This window comes from Callionymus lyra, chromosome 17, assembly GCF_982586985.1.
Source record: "Callionymus lyra chromosome 17, fCalLyr1.hap1.1, whole genome shotgun sequence".
In the NCBI taxonomy this organism is placed as follows: domain Eukaryota; kingdom Metazoa; phylum Chordata; class Actinopteri; order Syngnathiformes; family Callionymidae; genus Callionymus; species Callionymus lyra.
Window position 1 is genome coordinate 18230362 of NC_141834.1, and position 21077 is coordinate 18251438.

Consider the following 21077-nt stretch of genomic DNA (forward strand, 5'->3'; position numbering starts at 1 on the left):
TAGAGCGGCTCAGAATTCTCAGAATTCTCAGAGTTTTGTATCAACTGCAGGTGAGACGGATCCTTCTTGTTTAGACACCAAAATAAACTAGTATAAAAGTCTAAATGACACAAACACATGGATTACAAGCTCCAGATCGTGTTGTGACATCATTTTACTAAGTTTAGAGATTTTTCTCAGTTGAAGGAAACAGTTTCTGGGCAGTTGTCTGCAGTGTTGAACTAGAGACATGTCTTTGTCAAATACAACACCGTCTTTACATTTATTTGTGTCGTATCTTCCTCCGAAATTAATTATTATTAATACTTTATATATATTGTTATTGTATGTATTATTGAAAAACATTTTCGATTGAAGAGAAAAGCCCAACCCCTGCAGTTGAGCATTGCCACACACACACACACAAAAAAAGGATTTGAAAGTGTGAGCTTGTTATTAAAGTGTTGCTTCAGGTTTTAGGAAGAGAAAGTTCGTCTCAACATGTCCGTGAGCTTCGACTGCAAAGCAGGCAAGATGGGATACAGCGGCTTGGACTTGATTGACAGCGATGGTCACTGGAAGAATCAGAAGAGGTGCAGCATTTCAGGTAGGTCTTCATTTTTTAAAAGACTTAATTATTTTTATTTTCTTAGATTGATTCATGTTTTGTCAGAGCGGAGTGTGAGACCGGCTGCCGTTTGTTCGGTGCTACTGGTTCTCTTTCTTCTTGTGGTGATCTTGATCCTGATCCTGAGTTCCTCATCGGCAGCAGGTGACAACACCAAGTGTGAGAACCTGACCTTGCAGTGGATCCAGCTCCAGAGCAAGGTCCACACGCTGGATAAAGAGAAGGACGCCCTCAGAGCTGAGCGAGACGTGGTCGCCGCCGATCGAGACGTTCTCAAACCAGAGCGTGACGCCCTCAGGGGGGAGAAGGTCGTCTGCGAGGCCGAGCGGGATCAACTGAAACAGGACAGAGAAGCTCTCACGACTGAGAGGATCGAGATGATGGAGAGAAACCACAACAGGAGTGAAGAGATAGAGAGAATGAAGAGGGAGGACAACTTGACGAGGAACTTTTATCCAAGTAAGACGTCTTGAACCTTCAAAAATGTTGCAGTAACACACTTAACCTATTCTTATTTAAACTTTTGTTTTCCTTTAACATCATTTTCAGTGTTACCTGTTTTTTAATTGTTAAATAATCTCTGTTGCTTATCTCGTCTCAGATAAGTGTAAATTACTAGCTTCATCTAAGAGATTAAACGTTTGAATACACATTCACAATCAACATTTCACTCAGACTGACACACTGTTTTCAAGACAAGCTTGGAACAGAATTAGAAACATGACACCGATTATTTAAAGGACTGTTTGTCTGCCCTTTTCACACCTTGGATCGTGGATCAAAAGAACGAAGCTAGACACATCCGTGAGGGGGGGGGCTAGGAGACAGGAACCCCCACCCAAGAACATTTGAATGATTAGAGAAGGAAACAAATTAGGAACGACTCTCCACAGGAGATCGTGACACAGGGAGTTTGAAGGAACCAATAGGGCGATAGGGGGAGGACCTCTCGTCCCAGAAAGTTGCCTTTAATATAGCGATGTTTCTATCGTTTCTATCGAGACCGTCTCTCCCGGAGCTATCAGAAAAGCTTGTATTTTGTTTGACTTGAAGCGGCGAATAAACGACCTGTGACACTCTGCATTGACCATTTGTCTTCATAAAGCAAAGTATTAAGACCCGGAAGTGACAGCGTGTGGGAACACCCGGAACGGACCCGAGTTTTGACCGTTTTAAATGGTGCCATTACCCGGATTTGTAGTGGAGATTCTTGGACGAAAAGACGCCGACTGATTGAAGTTTTCTCAGCCAAACGAATGGGCCCAAACTAAGGTAAGCAGAAAACCTTTTATTTAATTTCTGCATTCAGTTTCGTCTGGCTGAGTTAATCGATGTCTGAAGCCGTGTGAGTTGGATGAGTTGTGGATTGGTTCCTCTTGTAAGGCAAACAAAAAGATAGCTTGTTGTTGTTGTGGTGAGGTTTTCCGTTACGACTCTCGGCACATAAAGTAACCAAAGATTGAATAAAATTGTCTTGGGATTATTTCAAGTGGCAAATTTATCTCTATTGGCACGTTGTAGAGGCATCTATCTTCACCCCTTTAGAGACGCTTAACCCCCGAGAGTATGAATGGAATGTTTTCTTTAAAAAGGCTTTTATAGGTTACGCTGCCTTATGAATACTTATATTATGATAAAAAACAAAAAACAACATTCTTGATTAATGCAACGTTAACGCTAATGTGTGTTTTTCAAGTTTTAAATAAAGAAATTTATAGATAAGCTTTCTTGAATTTCTATTAGCTAAAAAATAGTTTTTTTCTTGAACGTTTTATGCTGCGAGTTTATTTTAAAAAGAAAGAGTAAAAACGGCTTACTTGGTCTTTACCAAGTTATATGAAAAAGTAGTTTTACGGTCAACTACCGTAGACTTCTATTGGTTAAAAATGCGTTTTTTGCTTGTGAATTTAATATTACAAGTTTTTTATAAAGATTTTTGGTCATTATAAAATAAGTATTCAAGCGTGTTATAATATTTTTGGGGGAGGAAAAAAAGCATTTCTTGCGAGGTTGGTGCCGCAAGTTTATTGAAACAAGTTGAAATACTCTTGTCGTTTTTTATGTTTACGTTGGTTGCATAGTGAGTACCTATATTGTGATAAAAAAAACAAAAACAGGCTTTCTTGACTAATGCAACGTTAATGCGTGTTTTTCAAGTTTTGTGTGAAGAAATTCTTCAGTTTCTATTGGTTTAAAAAAATAGTTTTTTCTTGTAAGTTCTATGAGTTTTCTTAAAAGGGTAAAAATAGCTTTCTTTGATTGTCATATCATAATAAAGTTTGGGATTATAATATAGGTATTAAAGCGTGACAGTTCTCTTATAGAGAGGGAGACGAACAGTTGGTGTAAAAATAAATAAAATATAAATAAATAAGGAAAAAATAAAATAAGAAATGGATGTATCTGAACTGCGGGTAAAATGGCAGTCTCGTGGAATAGGATCATCATGTGGTGCTGTATTGTTTCGCTCTGTAAGTTTATATGTGGAAAGAATGAGTCTGTTGGATCGGAAAAATGTTGTGAAAAACTGGTAAGAATGGGCTAAAAAGCAGAGAAAGGTTGGAAGTCTGCCTGACATGGAGATGCCTGAAGAAGATATTCTTAAAGAAACTGTGAAAAACTTTACCATAGAACTGGAAGTCTTTAGGGGGAAAAGAACAAGCATGTTGTTTAGTGATTAGTGATTTTTCATGTGGACAACCAGGTCACTGGAGTAATGAATGTCCTTTCTACCCACAGATCCCAGCATATTACAAATCTCTTAAAATAAAAAGGGGATGTAGTCATTACATTACATTTTTTAGTAGTCATGCAGGACCACAGTTCCGCAAGCCGAGTAGAAGGGGCCGGCGGCATCACCTGCCCCTACCTGATATGAATCCTCAGCCCTCATCAAACCAGTGATAGCAGAAAGAAAAGCTAAAAATGACAGATTAATAATAAGCAAGACAAAGGAATTCAATTTTATGGCCATTACTAACTGAATGTGTTAAGTTGTGTAATTACAGGACGGGAGATGTTTTAAATCAGCTGCACAGAGGCTGAGTTGTGTTGTGAGGACAGTTAAAACAAAGGACACGGACCCCTGCTGAGATTCCACAGGTGGTAAACAATTCAACATGAGCCGTGGTGCAGCGGGGGTGATGATGTCAGGCTCATGGAGGAAGTCACTCCTGTGTCCATCAGTTGTAAGTTGCTAATGCTTGACAATCTCATTTAAAAGGCATGGTTCTGACAGAGAAGTCTTAGCAACATAAATAAATAGTGGTGACATTCATTTGAAAAATAAAAACTTAAAAGGTTTCATATAAAATAGACGTAGGTTTTAATTGAATGGTAAAGGAATGATTTCCAAAGTTCAGCACAGGTGAGGTCAGACAACATAACACCCCAGTTTCAATTCTGCAGAAATAAAAGTTGTATGTTTTTCTTGTATTTAACGAATATGTCTAGTTCTCCTTTGCAGTTGAGACAAAGAAAGCCTTAAAAATGACCTAACAAAGGTCATGGAGGATCCGGGTTTAAATTTGCATTCAGGTGGAGATACCTGGAATAGGACACAGCAGGTGGTGGCACCAACACCAGTGCAGAACAGTCACACCACCATAAGAAGGAAACCTGGTAAAATAACATCTTAAGACTCTCACAGGTTCCACAAGAAGGACTACAGCAGAGACGGTGTAGTTAAACAGGGGGAGTTGGATCAAGGTGATCTATGAGATGATCAGACAACAGTAGCCCAAAGGACAGGTAACATAAAAAGATGTTATGTGTCCTCTAGGGGAGGTTGATGTATGAATGGAATGATCAATGAATGAACAGTATTGATGAAAGTGATGTTCCTAATTTGGGGATTCCTGGTATTATGTCCTAATGGGGGACATCCCGGGTAAATCAAAGCGAAAAAGAAAAGAAAAATGAAAAGAGAAGCAAACAAAAACTAAGAATGAACTTATAACTTAAACTACACTAACAATAAGAATTAACTCATTTTAAAACTAAAACTGAAATAGATGTAAAATAAACTAAAGAAGAAATAAAATATATATTAAAATTAGAAATAAAAAAATATATAAAAAATGTTAATAGAACCAATATGGAAATAATAAAAATACAAAATAAACACGAACAACAAAACCGATGGGGTAAAAGAAGATGTATTGCACATTCGAAACTATAGAAAAAATGAAAATACTTGTAAATTGAGATTAAAATAACGATGTATAGAGAATGAATTTATGGGAAATGGCATAAAAATAAACAACATAACCAGAAATTAAGGTTAAAAAATATGATATAAATATATGAGTTGAGTAGAAAATATTGGGTCGTTCACTTGTTTTGTTTCTTTTTCAGTGTTTGGTTCTTTAGATATTTATTGTAGTAAATAAATGTATAGAATTCTAAAAAAAACTTTCTTAAATTCATATTCATCAATTGGATTCTTATGTTAATCACATATTAATGGTCTATGTATATAAATATGATAAATACAGTTTAAAAATAAAGTTTTATATTCTTTTGTGTATTGAAAAACATGTTTTTTAAAAGTTAAATTCCTGAAATTATACTTTATGCTTCAGACTTAATTGTCTGTTAAGTGTTTTCAGAAATACACACTGCACCTGAACGCATCCTTTTGAGCGACTCCTGCGTCATCGCTCAGTGGTTATTGATAGTTAATGATTAATGAACGAGTGGATTTTAAGTCAATGAACACAACATGTACACACAATTTTACTAGAACACAGAATTCAATTCAACTGTAAAGTTTGCATCACAGCAGCTTCTGTGCGTTACACACATGCTCACACCAAACACTTTAAATGTTTGGCATAAAACTGAGCAAATATTGACATAAACTATACATAATAACCTTTAGTTCAACAAACTTCAATCGATGCTATAATGATCCACATATTTTCAAAGAGACAAGAAAGAAGACGTTTATTTTAATGATAACAGAAACAAATCAAAGGAGTTTATTATCTTCACCATTACAGTTTTAATCAATATTATCAATCGTGTCATTAAATCATTGCAGCATTTATGATAAATGGAAATAAACTAGAAAGAGTTAATTTCCAGAAGAAAATGCAGTGTGAATGCTGGCCCTGCTGTGCAGTAGTAAAAGTATTAAAGGAAGTATTAGTGGAATTAGTAGTTAAAGTAGAAGAAGGGAAATTAGTAGTAAAAGTAGAACTAGTAGAACATTAAAAGTATCAGTAGAATTAGCAGTAAAATTAGAAGTAGTATTAGTATTAGTAGTAGAAGTTGTATTGGAAGTAGTTGTAGGAGTAGTAGTGGAAGTAGTAGTGGAATTAGTATTAAAAGTAGAAGTAGTTGTAGAAGTAGTAGTAGAATTAGTAGTAAAAGTACAAGCAGTAGTATAAGTAGTAGAGGAAGTAGTAGTAAAAGTATAAGTAGTAGTAGTATTAGTAGTAGAAGTAGTAGTGGAAGTTGTAGTAGAATTAGTAATAAAAGTATAATTAGTAGTAGTATTAGTAGTAGAAGTAGTATTCAAAGTAGTAGTATAATTAGTAGTAAAAGTATAAGAAGATTTCCCCCATTGAAATGAATGGGGTAGAAAAATAGGAATAAAAGAAAGAGTGGAAGAGATAAAAGAAAGCTAGAACAAAACCCGCATTTCGGAAATGAGCTTAATTGATAAAAGTTTGAATGGTTCAAATCGGATAAAATTTGTGGGAGGAGAAGCGGCACAAAGTATAGGTAAATAATAATAATTTCACAATCAGGAAAATGTTGTTTTTTTTTTAAAGTGAAAAAAAAGAAAATAGTGCCAAAAATAATCAAGTTAAAAGTACATAAAGGATCCACAAGTCAACACTGTAGTTTAAACATACATGTTTAGGGTAGAAATACAGATAAGAAGTTACCAAACGAGGCTCTTACATCTCGCATATGAACGACAAACTCTTACTACATGGCATATCGTTCCATTTCCTGACCGACTGCAACAGTTCCCCACAGTCCTCGTCGTTCTCGTTGTTGGGCTCCCCGCTCGCCCAGTGGGTCCCTCCGTCCAGAGGTCGGCCGTCCACCCACTTCCACTTGTCCTCCTTGTGTCTGTCCGACAAACCGATCCAGATCCGCTGGTAGAACTTTGACACAAAGTCGTTCTCCTCCTCGGAGTCGATCACCACCATGTGCATGTTCAGATCCTCGCACGCTTTTTTACTCATCAGCCAGGTTTTGCGAACGTTCGGCGGCGAGATGTAGTAGCAGCTGTTTTGGAATTGGACCGTTTTATCCGGACAAACTCTGGCTAAAAGGAATAGATTAAAGGTTAAAACAAAATTTAAAATCAATAATTGAGCAAAACAAAAAACATTCCAAGGCATTGTTTAGTTCTCATTGAAGGATCCACTGGCATCAACCTTAAACCTAGGAGCTCACCAGCAGGGGGCGCTGTCATCCAAACATTTTGTAAACAGTACTTGAGGACGTGAAACAGCCAATATGTTATTGTCACACTAATGGCTACATTAAAAAAGATTTCTGAAGTAGCTTATTACTGGTTTGACTTTGTGAAAAACAATCAAATTAAGAAGATAAATTAACATTAAATATGGATTTAAAGATCGACCATGATAACAACAGCCGTACTTTAAAATATCAAGATCACATGCGAATGATGAAGAATCTCAAATCAAGAACTTATTTACTTGTTCTGATGTTCAAGATCAACTTGTGGTCGAACGTTTCTCCTCCTGATACTTACGATCACGTGACTGACGGAGAAATACTTTCGTAAACTGCCTTTGAAAAGTAGGATTTAAGTTAAAGAGCAAACATTTTTATGGTTGTTACCTTAAATCATTCCTCAAATTTTCAAAGAGAAACAACATTGAATATTAATGTATTATTTATATTAATTTTAGGCTTTAAAATATGAATGACTAAATATATGGATCGTTTTAAGTAATGTTATTAAATAAATAAATATATTGAATGAGAAGGACTATGATATATTTATTTTTTAACATTATGAATCTGCCTTTTTTCAACGCTTTAGAAAAAAAATTGATATGGGGATGATTTGATTTTTTCTTTTCTTTTGTTATTTCACACAAAACTCGATAATAATATATACTTTCTTGTAATTTATCAATTAGTTTTTAAATCCCTCCACATCATATTTTAAGTAAACTGCACCAGAAAAGGGGACTTTTGTGAATATTGTAATTATTGTATATTTGTGTATTAACAAGTCTTTAAAATTTAGAATTATATTTCAACTGAATAGTATTTTATTCAATTTTTGTGTGCTCTTGCTTATTGTATTTGGTTCCCCTTATGCTGCTGTGAACTAATCCAATCTAAATAAACATACAATCTCTGGATAATATTTTAACACAAATCCAAAAGTCCAAAAAGTAGATAAAAGTTCATGTTGTTGACCTTTAAAGATGCCAGTGTTTGAGACGAGATAAGCAACAGTGTTGTTAAAGGAAAACAACAGTTAAATTAAGAATAGGTTAAGTGTGTTACTGAAACATTTTTGAAGGTTCAAGACGTCTTACTTGGATTAACGATCCTTGTCACGTTGTCCTCCCTCTTCATTCTCTCTATCTCTTCACTCATGTTGTGGTTTCTCTCCATCATCTCGATCCTCTCGGCCGTGAGAGCTTCTCTGTCCTGTTTCAGTTGATCCCGCTCGGCCTCGCAGACGACCTTCTCCCCCCTGAGGGCGTCACGCTCTGGTTTGAGAACGTCCCTCAGGGTGTCCTTCTCTTTATCCAGCGTGTGGACCTTGCTCTGGAGCTGGATCCACTGCAAGGTCAGGTTCTCAGACTTGGTGTTGTCACCTGCTGCCGCCCTGGTGTGAGCGCTGCTCGTTCTTGAGCCTGGAGTTGATGAGGAACTCAGGATCAGGATCACCACCAGAAGAAAGAGAACCAGCACCGACCAAACGGCAGCAGGTCTCACACACCGCTCTGACAAAACATAAATCAATTTAAGAAAATAAAAAGAATTAAGTCTTTAAAAAAAAATGAAGACCTACCTGAAATGCTGCGTCTCTTCTTATTGTTCGAGTGACCATCGCTGTCAATCAAGTCCAAGCCGCTGTATCCCATCTCGCCTGCTTTGCTGTTGAAGCTCACGGACATGTTGAGACTAACTTTCTCTTCCTCAAACCTACTTTATGTTTCAGTGTATGTGTGTGTGTTTGTGTGAGAGTGTGTGTGTGTGTGTGTGTGTCGCAATACTCAACTGCAGGGGTTGGGATTTTCTCTCAAGTCGAAATCTGTTTTTCTCTTATAGATGGATAAGATGACAATAATGTATATAATAACAATATATATAAAGTATTATTAATAATTTGTTTAATGCAGCCTACAGGGGTCACAAACCAGTGTCTTTATGAGCCGGTCCTAAGCCCTGGATAAATGCAGAGGGTTGTGTCAGGAAGGACATCTGTGCCAAAACCAAATCATGCGAATCATAACCATGACTTCCATACCGGATCGATCGAGGCCCGGGTCAACAACGACCGCCATAGGTGCCGATAACCTACTGGGCAACGACGGAAATTGGGCTACTGTGGGTCGAAGACGAAGGAGGAGAGGGGGAAGGCGGGTTCAGAAAAAGAGAGAAAATTGGACATGCAAGAGTCTGGGACTGAGAGTTGGGACTTCGAATATTGGGTATTGGGATGACGGGAAAAGCTAGAGAGTTGGTTGACATGGTGCAGAGAAGGATGGTAGATATACTGTGTGTCAGGAGACCAGGTGGAAAGGTAGCAAGGCAAGAATCTTAGGTGCAGGTTTTAAGTTGTACTACTATGATATTGATGGGAAGAGAAATGGAGTAAGGGTTATCCTAAAAGGGGAGTTTGTTAGGACTGTCCTGGAAGTGAAAAGAGCGTCAGATAGATTGATGAGTCTGAAGCTTGAAATTGAAGGTGTGATGTTAAATGTTATTAGTGGCTATGCCCCACAGGAGAGATGTGAATTGGAGGAGAAGGAAACATTCTGGAGTGAGGTAAATGAAGTGTATCAGAATATCCTCAGAGGTGAGAGAGTGGTAATTGGTGCAGACTTCAATTGACATTTTGTGAGGGAAATAGAGGTGATCAAGAAGTGATGGGGAAGTTTGGAATCCAGGACTGGAACACAGAGGGACAGATGGTGGTAGACTTTGCAAAAACAATGGAAATGGCTCTAGTGAATACTTTTTTTCAGAAGAGGAATGAACATAGGGTAACTTATTAGAGTGGAGGTAGGAGCACACAGGTAGACTACATCTTGTAAAGAAGATGTAATCTGAAGGAGATCAGTGACTGCAAAGTAGTGGTGGGTGAGAGTGTAGCAAGTCAGCATAAGATGGTGCTCTGCAGGATAAATCTGGTGACAAGGAAGACAAAGAGGACAAAGGCAGAACAAAGGAAAAAGTGGGTGGAAGCTAAAAAGAGAGGATTGTTCTATGGTTTTCAGGGAAGAATTGAAAGAACCTGGGTGGTCAGCGAGAGCTCCTAGATGACTGGACAACTACAGCTAATGTAATCAGGGAGACAGGTAGGAAAGTACTTGGTGTGTCGCCAAGGTGGGAAAGTAGAGAAGGAGACTCGGTGGTGGAATGAGGAAGTGCAGGAGAATATAAAGAGAAAGAGGTTAGCAAAGACAAAAGTGGGACACTGAGAAGACTGAAGAGAGCAGACAGGAGTACAGGGAGATGCAGCACAGGGTGAAGGTAGAGGTGGCAAAGGCCAAACAAAGGGGTTATGATGACTTGTATGCCAGGTTGGAAAGTAAGGAGGGAGAGATTCCCGAGGAATGGAGAACAAGTGAAATGGTGCCCATCTTTAAGAAAAAGGGAGATGTTCAGAATTGCAGTAACTATAGAGGAATAAAGTTGATGAGCCATACAATGAAGTTGTGGACTATGATGTTGTGCAGATGACATTGTGATCGATGGTGGGAGCAGAGACCAGGTGGAGGAGAAGCTGAAGAGGCGGAGATATGCTTTAGAAAAGAGAAGGAGAAGGTAAGCCGTAGCAAGACAGAATACATATGTGTGAATGAGAAGAACCCAAGTGGAACCATGAGGCTATCGGGAGTGGAGATGAAAACGGTAGAGGATTTTAAGTATTTAGGGTCAACAGTCTAGAGTAGTGGAGATTGGGGAAAAGAGGTGAAGAAACAGTTTAAGCTGGATGGAATGGGGGGAGAAAAGTGTCAGGGTTAATGTGTGACAAAAGAGTATAAGCCAGAATGAAAGGAAATCATACACTAGACAGTGGTGAGACCAGTCATGATCTATGGTCTAGAGACAGTGGCACTGAGGAAAAGGCATGAAGTTTGAGGTGGCAGAGATGCAGATGTTGAGGTTCTCTCTGGGAGGAACGAAGGTGGATAGAATCAGGAATTAGTCAATCAGAGGAACAGCACATGTTAGATGTTTTGGAGATGAGGTGAGAGAGGCTAGAATGAGATGGTTTGGTCATGTACAGAGGAGGGACTGTGAGTCTATTGGTAGAAGGATGCTGGGGTTGGAATTGCTAGGCAGGCGGTCTAGAGGACTACCAAAGAGGAGGTTTATGGATGTAGTGAAAGAGGACATGAGGTTGGTCGGGGGAAGAGAAAGGGATACAGAGAACAGGGTAGGATGGAGGAGGTTGATTCGCTGTGGCGACCCCTGAAGGGAGCAGCCGAAGGGAAAAGAAGATCAATAATAATTCATTAGGAGGAAGATACGACACAAATAAATGTAAAGATAGGGTGTTGTATTTGTCAAAGACACGTCTCTAGTGCAGCACTGCAGACAACTGTCCAGGAACTGTTTCCAAGTTCAACTGAGAAAAATCTCTAAACTTAGGAAAATGGTGTCACAACACGATCTGGATATAATAATACATGTGTTTCTGCCTTTTTGTTTATACTATTGCAACAGTTTATTGTAGTGTGTAAACAAGAAGGAGCTGTCTCACCTGCAGTTGATACAAAACTCTGCAGCGAGAATTCTGACCCGCTCTAGTAAAAGAACTCACATTTCCCCTGATCCTTAAAACTCTTCACTGGCTGCCAGTTTCTTTCAGGATCATTTTAAAATTCTGGTTCTTACTTTCAGATCTATTCATGGTCAGACCTTCCATCAGTGATCTGATCCAGCCTGTAACTCCCCCGAAGCATACACAGACACAAGTGGTTCTCTAGCGACTGGTTTACTTGAAGTTTGATCTCCAAGTCCACTATGAAAACTTAGAAGAACAGTCAACAAAATGGATTTTTGATAGAGCAAAAACATAAACTGTTCATATTAAACATTAATAAATGATTTTACATAAGAAATACAAAACAAAGGATTTTTGCAAAACACATGAGAACCACAGTTACACAGCCTTAGACCCCAGCTCGGGCTCTGAGGTCTGTGGATCAGAATCTACTGATGGTTCCTGAACACGCTTACGGACCAGAAGAGAGAAATCCTTCCAGACTGTTGCTCCTAAGCTTTGGAACGATATCTGTGTTTGATGATCTACTGACTCCTTCAAGAAACATCTTAAGACACTTTTATTTTACCTTTTCCCTGCTTTTCTAAGACTCCTGTGTTTGTCTTATGTGTCATGGCCTTTTAAAGTATATCTTTTCACTTTGTATTGTTTTTGATTGTTAAAGCGCTTTGGGACCCTGGTCTAGAAAAGTGCTCCAGAGATAACCCTTAATTACTTGCTTACTTACTTACTCAGCTTGTTATTAAAGTGTTGAATCAGGTTTTGTCAAGAGTGATTTTGTTACAACTTGAGCTTCCTGACAATATTGTCGGAACCAGGATAAACTTTGAGCTCTCTGGCTAGCTTCTATTCATTCCGTGGGGATTGGTCATCTTTCAAAATAACAATGTCATTAACTTTCGAGTTCCTTCTTTCTTTTCTCTGAACGATGTCTTCCAGGAAGTTGACATAGTTGGTAATATACTTGGCATCCTTCCTTATTCTCCTCTGAAGACAATCCAGGCGATGTAAAGCGCAGATCTTGTTATCAGTTCACTTTGGTCTTTCTTCTTTGAGCGGCAAAGGCATTTCATAATGACCACTCTGCGTCTAAGCTCCTGCAATAATTGCCAAAAACAGTCGTTTTAATGACTACTTGTCCGGATTTTATGCTCATATCACTTAAGATATGTCTCAAGCATCTCGGATCTATGATCGTGATGCTCTTCTCAACATCAGAGAGTCGATGGAGGACTTCACTCGCGACAGTTACCAACGTCCGGTGAACGTGTTTCCGGCTCCGCTTCTCATCGACTCGGACTCTGTGGAATATCGTTTGATCTCTCGAGTACCGGGCGATTTCCACAAGGGATCGAGTCGGGCTGGAGTACAGGTCAGGATGAGACGCGCAGTTGCGATCGCTCGGAACAACTCTGACGTCATCGAACGTCATCGATGTTTGATCGACATTCCTCTCAATGTATGTGACGACACATCAGCGCTGCCGTCTGTCCAGACCTCAACGAAAGGTGGTACGATTTTTTCATTTCCTCTCTTTAATTCGACTTTTACAACCGAGTTGAACTTCAGTGACAGCTGGTACCCACGTGACCGCTGTTCGCTTCAAAAGATCCCGCTCTGCTGTCAGTGACGCGGCGTCGTCAGTGACGTCATCGGTGCTGAATGTGGGACTTCTTAATGTTCGCTCCATTACTAATAAATCCTTTATTCTTAATGATCTTTTCACAAGAGTAAATTTGGATTTATTATGTCTTTCTGAGACTTGGCAGAGAGAGGAAGAGTTTATTCATCTGAACGAACTCTGTCCAGTAGGGAGCGCTGTCCTGGGGAAGCCTCACCTCTCTGGTCGTGGAGGAGGTCTTGCTACTGTTTTTAGGGAGAGTTGTTCTTGCAAAGTGATTCAGACACAGGAATTCACTTCTTTTGAGTCTCAGATGATCTTGGTTGGTTCTACAAGACCTTTCTATTGTGTGTCAATCTACCGTCCGCCTGGTCCTGCGGCGATGTTCTTGAAAGACTTTAGTGACTTCTTATCTTCCATTATTCAGATGGAATCTGTTCTTATTCTTGGAGACTTTAATCTTCATGTTGATGACGTCACATCTTGTTCTGCTAAAGAACTTTTAACTTTAACTGAAGCCTTTAATTTTGAGCAACATGTTTCTGAACCCACTCATCAAAAAGGCCACATTTTAGACTTAGTTTTTACTCTTGGCCTGAACATTTCTAATGTATCTGTACATGATGTCCATCTGAGTGATCATTCTCTTGTCTTGTTCAACCTGGACTTCATCCCTGAACCTAAGCCTTTGAAAGTTAGGTCTCAGAGGCGTGTCATCTCAGCCGATACTGCAGACAGTTTTTCTGCTATGTTTGACTGTCTTTCCTTTGATGACTGTCCAGATGTGGACAGTTTGATTCACTGTTACACTGATCATTGTGTTGAAATACTGGATCAAGTGGCACCTGTTAAATCGAACTTGAAAATTCAGAAAAAACGGTGCCCTTGGACAAATGAAGATCTCCTGAGTCTGAAGAGACTTTGTCGAAAGACTGAGCGTTTCTGGAAGTCCACTAAACTTGAGGTGCACAGACTTCACCTCAGGGATCTGTTGACTTCTTACAATGAGATGGTAGAAACTGCTAGATCTGATTACATCAGAAAACTGGTAGCAGCAAATAGGAAAAACCCCAAAGTTTTGTTTGACACGATTAATTCTCTCGTGTCTCCTGCTCCTCAAATCACGCCGGTCTTCTGTGAAGCTGACAGCAATGCATTGTTGAGATTTTTCATTGACAAAATTAAATTGATCAAAGAGAAAATCTCTCCCCCTTTGTTGGGAACCCCTACTGTCTCTGAGCCCATCTCCTCCTCTTGGTCATCCTTCACTGCTGTATCTTTGGGTGATATTTCGGCACTAGTGAACAAGATGAAACCCTCCTCTTGCTCATATGACGTCCTTCCTTGTAGGCTTTTTATCAAAGTATTTGATGTAATTGGCCCCTGGGTTACCAATATGGTAAACCTCTCCCTTTCCACAGGGGTTTTCCCAATGCATTTAAACATGCCATTGTGGAGCCTCTGCTCAAAAAAACAGGCTTAGACCCAACTGACCTCAGTAATTTCAGGCCTATTTCTAAGCTCCCTTTCTTGTCCAAGATCTTGGAGAAGGTGGTGTCCGAGCAGCTGTCTTTGTTCCTGGATCAGAGCGACATCCATGAGAAGTTTCAGTCTGGCTTCCGTAAACATCACTCTACGGAGACAGCTTTATTGAAAGTGTCCAGTGACATCATGATGTCGGCTGACTCTGGTAAATTCACTGTTCTGGTTCTCTTGGATCTGTCCTCAGCCTTTGACACAGTTGATCACCAGATCCTGCTGAGAAGACTAAGTCTAACTGTGTTAGAATGGTTCGGTTCTCATCTTACCTTTCTGGGCGCAGTTTTAGTGTATCTGCCAATCAAATGAGGTCGGAATCGGCAGATCTGTTGTGTGGAGTCCCTCAAGGTTCTGTTCTGGGTCCTTTATTGTTTTTGCTGTACTTGATTCCCCTTGGTAAAATCATTCAGAGATTTCCAGATGTTTCTTATCACATTTTTGCTGATGACATCCAGCTCTACTGCTCTTTTGACCCAACTGAGCCCCAAAGGCTGAACAGCTTAGTCAATTGTTTGCTAGAAATCAAACAATGGCTGAGTGAAAACACTTTACAGCTTAATGTGGACAAAACTGAAACTCTGGTGATTGCTCCTGATGATAAGATTCCAGGGTTGAGTCAGTACTTGGGTGACTTAGGTCAGTCTGTCAAACTGAGCCTGATTAACCTGGGTGTTGTATTTGATAAAGACATGTCTCTTGTTCAACACTGCAGAAAACTGACCAGAAACTGTTTCCTTCAACTGAGAAAAATCTCTAAACTGTCACAACATGATCTGGAGCTTGTAATCCATGCGTTTGTTTCTTCTCGTCTGGACTATTGTAACAGTTTGTTTTCATGTCTTAACAAGAAGGAGCTGTCTCGTCTGCAGTTGATTCAAAACTCTGCAGCGAGAATTCTGACCCGCTCAAGTAGGAGAACTCACATTTCTCCGATCCTTAAAACTCTTCACTGGCTTCCAGTTTCTTTCAGGATCAACTTTAAAATTCTGGTTCTTACTTTCAGAGCTATTCATGGTCAGGCTCCTCCTTACATCACTGATCTGATCCAGCCTTACACCCCAGCTCGGGCTCTGAGGTCTGTGGATCAGAATCTACTTATGGTTCCACGCACACGGCTCAGGACCAGAGGAGAGAAATCTTTTCAGGCTGTTGCTCCTAAGCTTTGGAACAATCTTCCTCTCTCTTTGGGCTTGATGGAGTCTACTGACTCCTTTAAGAAACATCTTAAGACGTTTCTATTTGTTCAGGCTTTTCCTTGAATTTCTCGAACTCCTGTGTTGTTCTCGGTGTTGTCTTGATCTTTGAAGTATGTACTGTTTTGAGTATTGTTTTGATTGTTAAAGCGCTTTGTGACCCTGGTCTCGAAAAGCGCTATATAAATAAATATTACTTACTTACTTACTTACTTACAAGAATCTAAGATCTTCTTGAGACACATCATCGTCGACTTCTTCTGTCCTTTTGTAAAATCAGATTCCAAGACTTTCATCATTTCTGAAGAACTGATTTATTTGACCTCCGTGCAATTAGCGTTTTGTACTTCTGTCTTGAGGTCGTCTGAAGAGCTTTGCGGTTCCATCTTGCAGTTAGTCAGTCTGGAAGTTTTTAAAGTAATTTTCCGTTTTCATTAAAGTCATTTAAAATGTTCAATTCTTTGATGTGGACCCTGTCTTTCTCGCAGCTGCAGACGAACTATGAAAATTGCCTAAGCTCATGACTGTCTTTGGGACCTACTTTTGGCCACATATGAAGCTCTCTAGGATTTAGCAATTGTGAAGGGGTTTCTTCCATAACGCTCCTCCAGAATCTCCAAGATAAGCAGATTCAGTCCCCAGCAGAAAGTAGCCTTTGAAAGCAGATTTTACTTGTCCGCTTCCATATCCACGCAAGTAGTATGGCTTCTCTTTGTCCGGAATGTTCTTTTGGTCTATCAAGGTTTGGAATGAGTGTTTCCAGTCGTTATACTTCATTGGCTCTCCACGGAATATTGTAGGTTCTGGGACTGGGATATTGCTTGTGGCATCTTAACTTGCAGTCTTTTGTTGCATCTTAGATCTTGGAGATTGGAGGGTTTTGTCCTTTGCAGCCTCCTCGGAAATGGTTGGATCAATGTTAACAACATCGTCTTGATCGTAAACACAAATTCTTGCTTGTGCTGCACTTAAATTCTTCATCGTCTCCAACTGTAGGATTTTTCTCCTTATTTCTTCTAGAGATGCTTGTAAAGCTAAATGTTCTTCTTCAATTTTTGCTTTTATCCTTGCTTCCTCTTCTTCTCGCTCTGAAAGGCGCTTCCTTGCTGCAACCTCTACGTCAATTATCTTTCTTCTTGCTTCTGCTTCTCAATGCTGCACTTTCAATTGTTTCTCTTTCTTGGTCTTACAACACTTTTAGAACAGCTTCCGCTGCAGCTTCTTGTCGCCTAATGGAAGACACGTTGGTTTGCTCTAAAGGGCCTTTGAGGATCGAAGACACAGAAGTTGACATGTAGGAGCTTGAGCTGAAGAGATAGTCAGCTTCTGGCCAGTCTTGCTCATCATCTGAAATCTTTGCATCAGGTCGACACTAGTTTTTTTCTTGATGAATTTCGAAAACTCAACACACACATCAACTTTTTGTCTTTTTTCTTGATCCGGAATTGTGTGATTTGGCGTAATCTGCCATACATTTGTTTGACACCTGCAACAAGTAATATCACTCAATATATCACAAGATGGGGTTTCATCTCGTGTTAGGATTTGGATTATTTAACTTGTGTCTTCCATTTCTTGTGGTTATAATGTGATCTTTGTTGGAGAGCTTTTATTGTATTTAGCTTGCATTTCCTTTCCCTTTTCCGTGAGAGTTCTGGTTCTTTGACTTCTCATTAGATTCCGTTCTTCCTCTTGGGTTTCAGCAAGGGACATCTTCATTTTTCTACAGATACAACAGTGAGATTCTCTTGCTGACATATTTAGATAATTTGCTGACTAACTACTGAAACTGAAAAACACGCTAAATGCACTTAAAAACACACATATGAGAGTTGATTAATTAGTTCTAAAATGTAGCGTTCTCTTACTTAACGTCTAAACACCTCAATATGGTATTAATATAACTGGTTTGATCACAGTCTGTTGCAATTACTGCGAAACTCGTAATGAAGCTTGTTTAACGTCTCTGTTAGTGAAATGTCGTTTCCTGCTCAGCTGTCCGTCCTCGGGAGGAGAGGGGACGAGACCCAGAGCTGCTTTGAATTAAACTTGCTCTATAGAAACCCTTATAACAACCTTTATCTGTTTAGTGCAACAGCGAGCTCTAGTGGCAGAACGATGCACGATCTTGAAATGTAAAAAAATGAACCCACGTGTTGTCTCAGGGTCAAGGTGACCCGAAAACAAATGTGTTTGTGGTATCCCTTGTGTTGTCTCTGGGTCAAGGTGAACGACCTCAACCACTGCATATGCATTTGACCTTGACCCTGAGATAACACAAGGGTTAAGTGCATCTTGTTCTGACTTTTTCTTTTGAAAATTTCCTTCAGTTATCATATGTTATATCTTTACATTTTTGTTCATTTACCCATTTTTATTGATTTAATTCATATTTAAAGTATATACTTTAGCTTCAAGTCCTCGTGAGGATTTATCTTAGAACATTGCACTTTGTGTCTGTCACCGTCTTCATCGTAGCAGTTACGTGGTCAGGCGGGTTCGCATGATGAGATAATGTATCTTAAATCTCGAATGATTGGCAGAAACATTTTCAGTTAAACAATAAGTAGCATAGTTTTTGTTTAGCAGGTCAACCTTTCAGCACAATTCTGTCAATGTTGAGTAAAATATTTATATATTTCCATGCAATAAAAAATATATTTTAGAAATTATTTGGACTTTTCTAAGAACAAAGAGCAAATAAAAAAAATGTGCAATGGGATGACAAAGTGCAAATATAAAGAGCATAGATCAAAGGAAATAACACAAATAACAAGATACAAAGATCAACATTGATCCTTTCACTCAGTTATAAAGTCTAATAGTGCGAGGAATTAATGAGTCCCTGAGTCTATTAGTGTTGCATCTGTTGCATTCGTTCACTCTCTCTGGTCTCTGGAAGTCCACTAAACTTGAGGTGCCAAGACTTCACCTCAGGGATCTGATGTCTTCATACAGTGAGAAATGGTGGAAACAGCCAGATCTGATTACACCAAGAAACTGATAGCAGCAATTAAAAAAAATCCCAAAGTGTTGTTTGACACGATCAATACTCATGCCTGTCTTTAGTGAAGCTGACAGCAATGCATTTGTAAGACACAGCAGAAAAAACACTTAACAGATCATTTGAAATAGCAATAAGACAAGGTATGGCGTATACGCATAGTATATAATAATTTTTAATCGAACACATTGTTTAGATTTTTCATTGACAAAATTAAATTGATCAAAGAGAAAATATCTCCCTCTTTGTGTGGAACCCCTGCTTACACTCAGCCTGTCTCCTCCTCGTGGTCTTCCTTCAGTGCTGTATCTCTAGCTGATATTTCGGCACTGGTGAACAAGATGAAACCCTCCTCTTGCTCAGATGACGTCCTTCCTTGTAGGCTTTGTATCAAAGTATTTGATGTAATTGACTCCTGGGTTGCCGATATAGTGAACCTCTCCCTTTCCAAAGGGGTTTCCCAATGCATTTAAACATGCCATTGTGGAGCCTTTGCTTAAAAAGCCAGGCTTAGACCCGACTGACCTCAATCATTTTTAGGCTTATTTCTAAGCTTTCTTTCTTGTCCAAGATCTTGGAGAAGGTGGTGTCTGAGCTGCTGTCTTTGTTCCTGGATCACAGTGACATGAGAAGTTTCAGTCTGGCTTCCACAAACATCACTCTACAGAGACAGCCTTACTGAAAGTGTCCAGTGACACCATGATGTTGGCTGATTCCGGTAAATACACTGTTCTAGTTTTTTGGATCCATCCTCAGCCTTTAACAAAGTTGATCACCAGATCCAGATGAAGTGGGGGCTATGCTTTGGAATGATCTTCCTCTCTCTTTGCGTTTTAAGACATGTTAAGACAATTTTATTTGTGCAGGCTTTTCCTTGATTTTCTGGAACTCCTGTGTTGTTCTCAGTATTATGTTGACCTTATAAGTATATATTGAGTTTTATTCTGATTGTTAAGTGCTCTATAAATATAAATTACTGACTTAGTTACTTACTCACTCCATCTGCTTCTCTGTTCACTGATGACAGTGTTCAATGATGGACAGTAATTTGTCCAGAGATCTCTGCAACAGTCTGCTCAGAAATTTCAGCCCCTTGTGTGATTAAGTTTGACTATCCTGGTCTTAGGTTAAGACGTTTTCCCGGATCATTAATTGTTATTGGTTGGTGTTGTTGGACATGTTTTACATGTTGTTACGTAACTACAAGGCCCTGGGAGTTCTGTTTTTTACAAATAGAAGTTTGCTCTTCTAGTTTTTAATTCTTATCTGTAGCCATTCACTTTTGTATAACTTGCTTTTTAAAGATGAGGGTCAGCTACTCCTGAGTCTGATACCATGGTTACCTGCCAACACAAGTCACCGACGTTGACCTATGTAGACTCCTACTGGGTCTCAGTCCCAGAGTGACTCCACTTTTAGAGACTTCTATGAGTCAATCTCAACTCAATCAAATGAGACTAATATTCTTGTTGATATAATGACCTATTAAGATGAAAAACTCTGTATTTCCACCACAGAACGAACATGTCCCTACGGCTGGATTGCATTCCGGAGCAAGTGCTACTACATCTCCAAGGAAAGGGACAACACAGGTCGGATCTTCGCTAAGAGAGACTGCGAGGGACTCAAAGGTCACCTGGTGGTGATCAACTCCTCGGAGGAGAACGACTTCATCTCCAGGTTCTACGACCAGACCTGGATCGGCTTGTCGGATATAGAGGAGGAGGGGAAGTGGATGTGGGCCAACGGGGTGGATTTCGCGGGCGAGGGATTCTGGTCGGTCCACGAGCCGAACAACGCTAACAACAGGGAGGACTGTGTGGTAGTTCTCCGTAAAACCAGGAAGTGGGACGATGTTCCGTGTAGTAATATGTATCCTTATGTCTGTGAGAAGTAGACGTGATAGAAATGTCAGAATAAAATCCACTGTTGATCTTTTGTCAGATTTTTTTTAGAACCCTTGTGTTATCTCAGGGTCATAGTGACCTAGATGCCCGAAAACAAAATAAGTTTGTGGTATCCCTTGTGTTGTCTTTGGTCAAGGTGAACAACCTCCACCACTGAATATGAATTTGTGGAAGAGGAAATAACGATTTTGTGCACGCCCGCTTTGCTGTTGATTCTGTTGAGACTGACTT

The 21077-nt window shown here is 39.5% G+C and overlaps 2 protein-coding genes and 1 pseudogene across 2 annotated transcripts; 1 reads left to right on the forward strand and 2 right to left on the reverse strand.

Moving 5' to 3' along the window:
- Nucleotides 1-477: 477 nt before the first annotated feature.
- Nucleotides 478-20865, forward strand: LOC148062840 (uncharacterized). The gene is made up of 3 exons (XM_087779028.1): nucleotides 478-586; nucleotides 653-1066; nucleotides 20457-20865. The coding sequence occupies exons 1-3, from the start codon at nucleotides 481-483 to the stop codon at nucleotides 20834-20836; spliced, it is 900 nt and encodes a 299-aa protein (XP_087635154.1). The 5' UTR covers nucleotides 478-480; the 3' UTR covers nucleotides 20837-20865.
- LOC148062841 (uncharacterized) lies at nucleotides 6392-8739 on the reverse strand. Its single transcript, XM_087779029.1, has 3 exons — nucleotides 8634-8739; nucleotides 8152-8565; nucleotides 6392-6893 (listed from the first exon to the last, which is right to left on the reverse strand). Exons 1-3 carry the CDS (start codon nucleotides 8737-8739, stop codon nucleotides 6517-6519), a joined length of 897 nt encoding a protein of 298 aa, XP_087635155.1. The 3' UTR covers nucleotides 6392-6516.
- Nucleotides 9542-16621, reverse strand: LOC148062842 (uncharacterized; annotated as a pseudogene).
- Nucleotides 20866-21077: the final 212 nt, after the last annotated feature.